Genomic DNA, 12,691 nt, shown 5'->3' on the forward strand with positions numbered 1-12,691 from the left:
ATGCCTGCTATATACCAGGCACTGTGCTAAGTGTTGGGCATATAAAACAGACAAAAGAGAGTCTCTGCCCTCAAGGAGCTCACTCTAACGGGACAGACAACATGAAAGCAACTGTGCACATGTAAACTACAGATAGGATAAATTGGAGATAGTAAACAGAGAAGGCACTTGCATTAAGGAGGAACAGGAAAAGCTTCCTGTAGGAAGTAGGATTTTGCTGGTTTTGAAGGAAGTCAGGGGAACCTGGAGGTAGATATGAGGAGGACAGGCACTGATAAGAGATGAGGGATTTATATAATTGAAGTTTCCTATCAATATTGTATCATGCTTTATTTTTCTCTGAAACTCTTCATCCATTTTTTCCTTTTGGTTGAGTGGTCTGGTTAGAAGGATTATTTTACCACTCTATCCCTTGTTACTTGGACTTCATCCTTTCACTGAATTCAGACTAATCATTAAAGCTTTTGTAGTTTCTCCCTTAAGTAAAACAGCCTCAACTCTATCACCATCAAGGTTTTTACTTTGTACTATTTAACTTGTATTGCTAATTGATCATAGAAACCAAGTTAATAATTCTGTTTGATAGTTGTATAATCAGTCTGTACCATGGAATAGGGGCAAAGATAGAGAAATTTGGTCTGTGACTTGAATTCAAAATGATATTAGAATAGAGCAAATCTGAGCAATTGCTTTGATGTCCAGTTGTATAGTTAATGAAAATTGTAGAGGAACAAGATAAGGAATTTCTAAAAAAATCCTGAGGGACAAAGAAAAATAATTTAGCCATAGTATAGTGTCAAGAATGCTTTATTTTGGGGCAGAGGACCTGAATTTGAATCTTGGCTCTGACACTGATTAACTATATGACCCTGGGTCACTTGATTTTTCACTTTAGTTTAGAAGACTTTGCACTGCTAGCATTATGAGAACACTGATGAAATCAAAGTTCTATTTAAATGTAAATTATTGTTATCCACACTTTTGTGGTCTTGGACAATTCACTTCATCTGTTAAGCTTTATTTTCTTAAAATAAGGTTGTTGGATTAGATGACTTCTAAGGTTCTTTCCACATCTAAATTTTATGATCACTATGATTGAACAGAAATTTATTATGAGCTATTTTTGGGTAAAATCTTATTGAATTAAAATTTTTAGTTGCCATGGTTTTTTGTATATCTCTTTTCTAAATTAATGCAACTTCATATGCAATACATTGCAGGTGTCTTATTGGAGGGTTTTTAAAAAAAAATTTATTGACTATTAGCCTACCAACATAAACTAGTATGTATGGGCAAATTGTCTTGAAATTTCATAGGATACCATAGTTAAATTAAAAATTAGGTTTCCTTGTCAAAGTCAATAATCAAAAGACAATAGAGATAGCTAGGTAGCACAATAGTCCAAGCCTGGAGTTGGGAGGACTTGAGTTCAAATCTGACCCCAGACACTTCCTATCTATGTGACCCTGGGCAAGTAACTTAATCCCAATTGCCTAGCCCTTATTGCTCTTCTGCCTTAGAATCAATATTAATTATTTACAGAAAATAAATATTTTTTAAAAAAATTAATAGGCATTTATTATGTTTTAGCTATATATCAGGACATCTATGGTAAGCTCTGGGGGTATAGAGTCTAAAGCAAAGCAGACTGTATTTAAGGAGCCAGTCTTAATGGGAGACAGCTGGTACAGGTAAGTGTAGATATAGCATGAACAAAAGAAGACATGGTATGGAGAGGTCAAGAAAGTAGCACTGGAACAAGTCTTGGAAGAAACTAAGGATTCTAATAGTCAGCGGTGAGGGGGGAGAACATTCTAGGCTTGGCAAGGTCATTGAAAGACCCAGAAATGAAAAGAGTGGTATTGTATGTGACAAATAGCTAGTAGTTCAGTATGATCGAGAACATAGTGTTGAGGGATAGTCATAGTTGGACAAGAAGACTGGTGTATGAAGAGCTTTAAATGTCAAACTGAAGAGTTATCTTTGATTTTAGGCATAATAGGGAGCCACTGGAGTTGTTGAGTAGGGGAGTAATATGGGTCAAACTTGTGCTTTCTGGAAATCCTTTGCTGCCTGAGTGGAAGATGAATTAAAGTGGGGCGAGGCTTGAAACGAGTACTTTAATTATGATGCTTTTGCAATTAGTCAAGGTGAAAAATGATGAGGTCTTAAACTAGGATGGCAGCTTTGTGAATTGTGTGTGGAGTTATGGTTATAGAAGTGGTAAGATATGGCAACCAATGAATACATGGAGTAAGAGCTAAGGATTGGTGGATGTCACTATTTTTAATTGAAGTGATTAGGGAAGAGGGGGTTACTTTCAGAAGTAATAGGAAGTTTTAGAGAGGGATGAATTTGGAGAGAAAGATAATGAATTTTATTTTGTACATCTTGAGTTTGAAGTGTCTATAGGGCATCCAGTTTGAAAATGCCCATTCAACCACTGGTGATATGGGACTAGAATTCAGAAGAAAGACTAGGGCGAGAGTGAGGAGAGAGAAGCCATTGGTTTAGAGATAATAATTAAACTTATAGGATGTTGCTACATGAGAACTAGAGAGAGAAAAGAGAAGAGTAGTTGGGTCTGAACCTTATGATGTAATCACAGTTAGTATTACTAGGCATAACTTGGATGAAGATCCAACAAAGGTTGCTGAGAAGTTGATCAGACAAATAAAAGAACAGTGTCATGAAAACCCAAGGCAAGAATGTTCATCAGTGTGAAATGTTACAGAGAACAAGAATTTGTATTAAGAAGTAATTCAACTTAACAAGGAAGAGATTATTGATTACTTTGTATAGAGAAGCAATTTTATTTGAGGAATTCTATTGAAGATCAGACTGCTGAGGATTTAGAAAATGCAAGAGGAGAGAAAGTAGAGGCCTTTAGTATGGATGGCTTTTTCAAGGAGTTTGGTTGAGAAAAAGATGATTACTAATGGGGGTTGTAGGATTTGTTGGAGGATTTCTAATGATGATCGAAACTTGAGTGTTTTTATGTAGCAAGGAAGAAATCAGTAGACAACTGAGATTGAAGTTAGAGGAAGAGATGAGAGTAGGGGCAATGTACTGGAGAAAAAGGAGGTGGTTGGTTTAAGGGTATGTTTAGAAGGTCTTGATGAGAAGAAGGTCCACCTCTCCATTGGAGTATGCCCTAAATAATATTGCTCTCAATGACCTGTCAGAGCCAAATAGAACCAAATACCATGTTGTGCTTATATCATGAGTTTTAAATTACCACTGGACCCTGAGCCAGCAGAGCTGTCTTCTAAGTAACCATTGGATGGTATTACTTGTCCCTTTACTGTCCATCCTGTCTTTTCATCCTATTTCTGTTTCTGGGATTATTTCCACAAGCTGTTTGTATTCACAACATTTTTGCAATAGTCTTTTTTTGGTTGTGCTTTTTATTTATTCATTTCTTTTTAAGATTTATTTAGCACCTTTTTTTTTTCTCTCTGAAGAGCTCTTAATGACTGTACTTAGAACTTCCAAACACCGAACATTTGTCAAGCACCAAAATAGCAAAATGGAGGATGTATCTTTTGGATGAGTAGGAGGGTCTGGACGGCCATGTATAATTAATCAATCAGTCAACAAGCATTTATTAAAGATCTTCTGTGTGCCAGGCACTGTGCTGGTTACTGGGGCACAAATACAAAGAATAAAACAAACCGTATTTCCTATAGGAGCTTTTATTCTATTAAGTGAGATGTGTGTTTGTGTATGTCTGTGTACATTATACATATATTGTGTGTGTTTGTGTGTGTGTATATAAATAAATATATATATATATATCTTATTCACAAAACACAAAAAATTATATATATGTAAGTTTAGGGAAGGAGGACACTAGAATTTGTATGGGGTTGAATCAAGATAATCTTTATGCAAAAGATGATGCTTAAACTGAATCTTGAAGATGAGGGATGGATGCTGTGTACTAGAGGTGAGGAGGAACAAATTCTCTGTATGGAGAACAAGACAGAATGGAAATAGAGAGGATCTGTATGAGGAATGGAGAGATGTCTTTTTCATGGAGTTTGGCTGAGAATAGGAGGGGTATCACAGAAGGAAAGCTACTGGTAATGGGAGGATGTAGCAAAGATGTTTGAAGGATAGGGAGGCTTGAGCTTGTTTGAAGGCAGTGAGGAAGAAATGAGTAAATAGGGGGAGTGATGGAAGTCTGGCAGGGGAGGTAGTAGAGAAGGCATTATTTCTAATTTAATAGAATGTTAGGACCTTGTGATTAGGAAATGTTTTATTTTTTGGATTTTTACCATCTGTGTTTTGTACATTTCCTGGCAAGAGTATGGATTTAATAAATACTTGTTGATTTATTGAGAAAGTGAGAAGGAATGAGATCCAGGGTACATATAGTGGGGGTTAGTCTTGGTAAAGGAAGAGAGAATGGCCTGAAATATAGTGGTGGCTAAGTAAGTAGAGAGAAAGGGGTAGTTGCAAGAAATGTTATGGAGGTAGAAACAACAGGAATTGGCAATTGGTTGGACATGTCTAGTTAAGGGAGAGTGATGAATCATGGGTAATATTGAAGGATGGTGGTGCCTTTGACAAAAACAGGTAGTTTGACAGAGAATTATGCTAGACATTGGTCCTTCCTCATCTCTGGTATTAGAAATGTTCTTAGATGGGCTCAGACATTCTTGAAAAATTATGCACTCATTCTGTATCCATAGCAATATGTTCTTGACATTTAATGACACTTCTGATTTGCCATGCAATAGTTTATCATTCAAGTAGGACACATTATGATCATCATCATCAATAATAATAATAACCAGCATTAATAGGACACTTTTAGGTTTGTTAAATGTTTTACAGATATTATCTCATCTGAGCCTCACAACATCTGGTGGGGATAGGTGCTATTATTATCTCCATTTTACTTATGTAAAAAGATCATGTAAGGCATGGTGCTAAATTACAAAGAAAGGCAGAAATAGTCCCTGCCCTCCTGGCCTTCACATTTTAATGGGAGAGATTTTACATATATAATGAGGTAACAAGTACAAAGTATGTATATTTAGAATAGAGAGAAGGGAATATGGGAAAAGAAGGCATTTGCAGCTTGGGAAGTGGGGACGAAGGACCAGAAATTGCAGGTTAAGGGGTAAAGCAATCTTGCTCAAAGACCCAGAGATGACACCTGTAGCTTCCTGTTGGTGTCACTATAGGCGGGCCAGTGTAGTCTGCACAGTAGCATGATAAGAAGGAGGGACCCTTGATGAAGATTTAGATCTTGATTCTAGTCCTGGCTTTGCCATTTGCTAACAAGGGGACCTTGGATAACACATTTAACATCTTTGAACCTAAGTGTCTTCATCTATAAAATAGGAACAGGTAACCCTGTTCTGTTGATCTTACAAGATTGTTGTGAGAATAAGGTGTCAGTGATGTAAATCCCTTTGTGATTTGTAAATAAATAAGTAGTGAGAAGTTATTAATTTTGGAATTAAAATTATTTCCTAGATCAATCAGGAAGTATTTATGTGAATACTCTGGACCAGGCTTTTGACTGGGAGATAGGGAGATAAATATAAATATGTTTCAAAAAAATGTTTATTTTCAAGAGCTCATTTTCTCATGAAGGATGATGACAAGAACATATATAAGTATGTGCAGAATAGATAAAAGAGAATAAATATAACGTAATTAAATATAAGGCAGTTTGGGAGTCAAGTACAAGCTGCTGGGGAAATTGAGAAAAGCTTTATGTAGAGGTGAGGAGGACTGCATTCCAGGTATGGGGACTAAAATGAGAAATCTTATAGAGAGGACATGGAAGATTAGGTGAAGAACAGAGAAGAGATTAGTTTAGCCATCCCAGAGAGTGCAGAAAGGGTAGGTGTCCAATGAGACGAGAAAGTCAGGTTGAGGCCACATTGTGAAGAATTTTAAAAGCTAAAGGTGGAGGTATGTGTGGGGAGGGGTGGTGAGGTTTCCATTCTACTCTAGAGGCAAGGGGAAGCAACTGGAATTTATAACCTAGGGAATGACATGATTAGATCTTTGCTTATGGAAAATCACTTTGGCAGCAGTGTGGAAGATGAGCTGGCCTGGGCCCAGACTTGAGGGAGAAAAAAAAGTTGTTATTGCTTTTTATTCAAGTCTAGTAGATTTTCTACCTGCACATAATTTGAACACACTATATTTGCCTCCAATGTACTGGATACTTAAAGAGCACTGACCTGATTGGGTAGAGGGAGCTCTCACTCCATTTGTGAGCCATCCACAGTTAGTGATCTTTCTTTGACCATCTTCTCGTTCATTAGCATCTTCCTGAGAAGGGAGCTGGGAGGCCAGAATGCCATGGCTCCAACTAGTCAGTGTTGTTCCTCTCGTAAAGGAGTCTAGGGAGGTCTGGAACTTTTAGCCAAAATGAGATTTGAGGATTATTTTTGAATTTCAGTGATTAGTATTATTCTCTATACCTGTTGCCATGGCTAATCAATGTTGGAATAATGTTTATTTGACTATTGACTATGAATGATGTTGCATATAACTCTGAACCTGTTGATTGCCCTTTTGTGGTATTCTACCTTTGACTTCTGCCTTTCTTCTCAGTCTACTGCTATTTATTTCAAAAATCTGTGCAATGTTCCATTTTTCAGGGTTGTCTTTGATGTTCATTTTAATGAAAGTTCTTCTCTATAAAAATGTTTGGAGGCTGAGAGCCTCCCTCAGGGCCAGTATTGTGTGTCTTTGTGTGCACAAACACAGCACCTATTAGGCTATCTTTTGCATATGAAAATGATACTAGCAGGCTAGTTTTTCACACACCTGGAAAGGATTTGTTCTGCAGTGTCCACTTTAACTCCTTTGTTCCAGGTATGCCTGGAGAACAGTTAAGGGTGCTGGTGTCATGCCTGTGTAGGGTTAGGGTACAGTTTGTGACTATAAGACAGGGCAGATCTAACTGGTCTGGATGGGGACTAAACTCATGACATCGATTTCATTAATACTCTATTCCACACCAAGTAAGCTAACCAGTCACAGATGTATGTAACACCTACACACTATCTCAGTTTGTTGTATAACCAACAATGTTCTGAATGATCTTCTGGCCCATCATTTGTCTATATTTATGTGGTGTTTGGCTTTGTTTAGGTCTGTTGTATCAGGTTTGGACTCTCCTGCCAAGATTAGCTCCATGGAAAAGAAACTTCTTATCAAGAGCAAAGAGCTACAAGACACTCAGGACAAGTGTCACAAGGTATTTATTTCTGCAACTGGCCTCCCTCATTGCTCCAGGATTCTACAGCCAGTATATGCCGAGGGATCAGCCCGGTGCTGCTGATGTGCTGACCCAGCAGATCCGTAGAGAGCAGTGTTCCTCCTTCGCTCAAGCTGCTCCTCCATCAGTACAGAAGGAGAGGAATTCAGGCCTTGACTTTGCTGTAAATATCTTAATCTTAGCCAAAGGAGGCACTGGATTTAAAATTTTTTCACCATGACCCAGATGACTGCTTCTTCCAGCAGGTGGCCCTTCCCCCTCATCACTGGCAGAGACACGGCCCAGCTGCTTTGAAGGGTCCGAAGTCTTGTCTTCTTAGCCTTTCAGTTTCTGCTTATATAACTGTGGCCACTTTATTGTTTGTGCTCAACATCTCGTAACAATCACTGTTCCTGCATAGAGGGAACTAACTGGAAGCTATTAAAACTCACTACTTGCTTGAGACTCTTGAGAGCAGAGATATAAATATATCCTTTCCCTGTACTGGATTTGTCCTCTAGTTCCTTACAAGGAGATGGGGGAGAATCCTCTCATTCAAGATGGATTTGGGATAAAGTTAAAGTGACATCTGCAGAAACAGGTGAAAAATGATGGTTGTGGCTTCTTTGCTAACTGGGGTAGAGAAGTGATCGAGTGTGAACAAGCGGCTTGAATGAATGGAATGACTTAGCCTTGGTGCCTGTCCTTGAGAAGAACTGTGCAAACCCAGGACAAGAGACAATGGTATTAACATCTAAGCAACCTTTGGTGGATTACGTAGAGGCTGGCCACTAAGGGGGTCGGTTCTAGACCACTTGAGATTTCCCTGCGCCTAATGTATTTTGAAATTAGCCGCACTTGGCTCTCTTAACCTGTCGGTGTATTTATTGCAGATGGAGCAGGAAATGACCCGGTTGCACCGGAGAGTGTCTGAGGTGGAGGCTGTGCTTAGCCAAAAGGAGGTGGAGCTGAAGGCCTCTGAAACCCAGAGATCCCTCTTGGAGCAGGACCTGGCTACTTACATCACAGAATGCAGTGTGAGCCTTTCCCATAGTCATTTGCCCTGGAGGTAGCCATGCCCTGTTTGTCTCTCATCTTGTTCCATGATGGTATCAGTGAGGCACATAGTATTGAGATAAGGTAGGAGATGGGAAGAGGGAGCCTGTGCTCGATAAAAAAACAACAACCAAAAACCCTAAAAATAACCATCATTTGCAGAGTTCTGACAGCCAAATGTTGAGATAGCCAAAGAAAGGAAGCTCCACTCAGCGAGGAGTCTGAGGGCAACTGTTGGTACCATAAAGTGGTTCGATGGGAGCTACCTACCTGACTGTGACTTGCAAAGGAAAGGAATGATGTCTTAAAGCCTAATGTTTTTGGTCTGAGTGGTAATAGACTTGGTTGGTGCTTAGTCATATTCTCAAATAGAAGTTAGAATGTGACTGGTGTCTTTAGGGCCCATTTTGAATTGGCATGGGACTTATTTTCTAGCTTAGTGCCAGAGAACTGTTGTTGTTACAAGTACAATATTTTAAGGTCTTAAGCTGCTTACCATTAAAGATCCTGTGACTGTCTTCTCCATTGTCTCCATATAGGTGTTTATGATTTGCCTAGCTAAAACATTCTTTGTAACTGGAATCACACATAGCTTCAGTTTTTCATAAGGGAGAGGAAATCTATATAGCATTGCTGATTAAGAGTAACTGCTGTGTTTCCATTCCAGGGTTGGCTGCGTTTCAGCAGTGGGTGAAGTTATTCATACAGATAGATATTTCAATGCCTCTAAAGCATTGTGGGAGCCTTCTGGATGAAAGGTGTGCAGGAAACATAAGACAGGAGGTAGAAATAGACTAGTTAAGGACTTAAGACTGAGCAAAGAACAAAGCCTCTGCTACTCTGGAACTCTTGAGAAGAGCAGAAGTAATTGATTTGAAAAAGATTCTGACTGATGGCCCTTTTCCATACTGTGTTTATGATAATTGAATGATTGTGGGTTAAAGTCTCAAATACATGAATAAACAAAGACATGATTGATCAGTGGTTCCAGACTGGGGCTTAATTTTCTCTGTAGAGTGATACATCGAGGCAAGCGCAATCTGGGCACTAAAGACAAGGTATATACAGGTAGAAAACTGGAATTCAGCTGTAACAAACTGGAACTTGTAAACTTGGGTCTGTCACCTGAATCTGTCTCAGTGTTTATGGAGCAGCTCGGTGTTCTCTGAATTAGACATTTCAAACAGAAGGGTGTAAAAGGTCTATGTATTAAACATTTTGCTTTCTGCAGAGCCTAAAGCGAAGTTTGGAGCAGGCACGGATGGAAGTGTCCCAGGAGGATGACAAAGCATTACAGCTTCTCCATGATATCCGAGAGCAGAGTCGAAAGCTACAAGAAATCAAAGAACAGGTATGACTGCTTTGCTTTGAGGGGAGTAGAGCAGTTAATCTAACTATTCCTGACCCCTAATTTTTTACTAATTTTTTACTTTTATTAGAAGAATCACACACACATACTCTTTCTTTCCTTCTTGCATTCTCCCCTCCTCTCTTTCTCTTTCTGAATGAAAAGACCGGATGCTATAATTTTAGCTGCTAAGTAGTACTTTCAGTATTAAGAAGGTAGTAGAAGCATTTTATGTTGAGTCCTTTATTTTTCAGGACAGCTTCAACTTAGTGAGTTGAAGTAGCCCATTGATGGAAGACAAGGAGTCCCTCCATTAGTTATTGTTTCATGAGAAAATGATGTTTGGGTGTCATAAACCTATTTTATTCTTTATATTTGTATATGTTAGAAGTTATTTCTGTAATTGGAAATGTAGATTTAATGAGTTTTCCTTACTAGGAATTATTTTAGACATAAGAATATAAGACCTTTGGGGACTGGGCTATCCTGAGCTTCTGATACTCAATATACCCCTAGAGGATTTCAAGGTAATAAATATTGTAGGAAAAGAACTTCTGACAGTTGCTCCATAACCTACCTATTTAAATGATAGGATTCTTCCCCACCCTATTAGTCTGGCATATTTTAAAATTGAGTTTGAGCAACATCTTGGGGAAATAAAAATGGTATTTGGCCACCAGAGGGAGCAGCTTGTGTTCATGAATGCCACAGAAACAAATAATTACTAGAACTTTTGAAAAGTGTGGTGATGGTTGCATTGAAATCATTTTTTGTTTTTTATCATTTTGTGCCACACATAATTGCCAGGGCAAGATTGTGAAGTTTCTGATTTAATACACTCTAAAAGTTTTAATTCCAGAAAAAAAATTCTTAACTTTTGAACCATGGTTCTCATTGTTAGGGTTTATTTATTCTTTAAAAAATTCTTGGCAAATTATACATGAGATCTTGGGTAGCCAGAGAGAAGTATTTGATGTTGCTGAATTAATTTTTTTCTGAGATTTGTCACTTTGTGGTAATGGTTTTGGAAACTATACAATAAATTGTTTACATTATTCTTTGCTTCTTCTTAGCTGTTCTCTGAAGGGAACAGATTAAATTAAAAATAACTTATATGGGGGCAACTGGGTAGCTCAGTGAATTGAGAGCCAGGCCTAGAGATGGGAGATCCTAGGTTCAAATCTGGCCTCAGACACAGACCTAGCTGTGTGACCCTGGGCAAGTCACTTGACCCTCATTGCCTAGCCCTTACCACTCTTTTACCTTGGAACCAATACACAGTATTGATTCCAAGGTGGAAGGTAAGGGTTTAAAAAAATAATAACTTGCATGCCTTATAGTTTCATAGATTACTAATATAATAACTCTCGCTTGTCTTGCCTAATGGAAGGTACATATGTGACTGATAAGTGAATTTAAATGAACTTTAGGACTTAAATTTGAATATAGATAAATATGTTTGATGTTACTTGTATTCATAGTTCACAAATAAATGAAATTACCCTGTGAAAATCTGATTTGGAAAGGATCACAGAGTTGTCCAGTTCCCCCATCCTGATTCCATCCACGTTTACTCATAATTTGTTCTTTTTTGAGAGAGTACTACTTGGGAAAATTCTTATTCATATTTATAATACTTAGGTTTAATTCCTCTAATAAGTATTTTTGAAGTTAACTCAGGATCCTTTTATCTACTACCTTTTTGTTTGATTTCGTTTGGAAATTAATTTTTTTTTCAAGTTTTAAAAAAGTTTCATGGTTCTGATTACTCTAAAACATTAATTTTAAGGAACTGCTTAATATCTTCTTTGGAATTTTTCTCACAAAGCATTTTGAGTAGATCTAACGTTTTCTAAATTTTTCTATTTTCCAGAATAAATAAAACTTCAGGCATAATGATAAATTCTTCATTCATCTTTGAGTTTGAGCCCAAAGGAATCAATGTTGAGAACTTGACACAACTCATTTCTACTACAATTATTTCCACTGAGACTTTAAATAAATCCTTCATGTGATAGAAGAGATTCATTTTGAGGAAGTATACAGTATTCAGTAGAGGCCCAAGATGCTATAGAATCTGTAGGAATGATTGCCTTTGGAGGACAATTCTGCGTGAGCAGTTTATCCTAGATACTTAAACAATAGGTGCTTTCAATTGTACCATATAAAAAGAATTCCTGAATGTTCTCTACAGATTGCAGATTATTCACTTGCAATATCTTAACAATGTTGCTTTCAGTGGAGTGGCCTTACTGATGTTACCTTTTCTATCATAAATCATCTGAAGATTTAGAATTTTCTTTTTTCTTTCTTCTCTTATGTCCTTATTTCTATCCACCTCTTTCTCTTCTCTCCATTTCTCTCTCTTGCCATTCTCTTTGTAATTTATCTATCTTTCCTACACCTTTCTGTAGAGGAGTGAACATTTGGTATCCTAGTGATTTTCCTCCTTTCCTTTTTGTATTTCATAAGCCACCATTGCTTTCTTTTTTTAGGAATATCAGGCTCAAGTAGAAGAGATGAGGTTGATGATGAATCAGTTGGAAGAGGACCTTGTCTCTGCAAGAAGACGTAGTGATCTCTATGAATCTGAGTTGAGAGAGTCTCGGTTAGCAGCTGAAGAATTCAAACGCAAAGCCACAGAATGTCAGAACAAATTGATGAAGGTAGGTAGGATCTTCTTGAGTAGGAAACTTATCTCAGTTTTTTAAATGTTTCTTGGGTAGGGTTGGTAAGTGAGGAAAGCTTCAAATATTTGATGGCTTTAGAAATAGCAAAAACAAAATTTTTTTTTCATTCAATGAGTAAGTTTGCTAGATAACAGGAGGCTTTGGAAATCTTTGATTCTTATTAAATTAAAACAAAGGTAGCATTTCATAAAGAACTATTAAAATTGTGAAGTGTTCTTGCCTGGAAATTGTTTTATGTCTTCAAAAAATTATTTTTTTTTAACTACAGGCTAAAGATCAAGGGAAGGTTGAAGTAGGAGAACTATATTCCAAATTGGAGAAGGTATTTTTCATTATTAATGTCAACAGTTATTATTAGAGAAG

At 37.5% G+C, this 12,691-nt stretch overlaps 1 protein-coding gene across 5 annotated transcripts in view; it reads left to right on the forward strand.

Annotated features, from left to right (window-relative positions):
• Positions 1–12,691, forward strand: part of CIT (citron rho-interacting serine/threonine kinase) — a 173,754-nt gene that overhangs the window by 78,324 nt on the left and 82,739 nt on the right. For 2 of the 5 annotated variants that reach the window (XM_001363096.4, XM_007490328.3), the window contains exons 11-15: positions 7,129–7,234; positions 8,128–8,271; positions 9,522–9,641; positions 12,134–12,304; positions 12,597–12,650. In XM_001363096.4, the coding sequence (XP_001363133.1) occupies positions 7,129–7,234; positions 8,128–8,271; positions 9,522–9,641; positions 12,134–12,304; positions 12,597–12,650 (595 nt within the window). Of the gene's footprint in view, positions 1–7,128; positions 7,979–8,127; positions 8,272–9,521; positions 9,642–12,133; positions 12,305–12,596; positions 12,651–12,691 lie in introns of those variants that run through there. The other 3 variants (XM_056821651.1, XM_056821652.1, XM_056821653.1) reach the window with 2 other exon arrangements.

Source organism: Monodelphis domestica, chromosome 3 (assembly GCF_027887165.1).
Source record: "Monodelphis domestica isolate mMonDom1 chromosome 3, mMonDom1.pri, whole genome shotgun sequence".
NCBI classification, from domain to species: Eukaryota; Metazoa; Chordata; class Mammalia; order Didelphimorphia; family Didelphidae; genus Monodelphis; species Monodelphis domestica.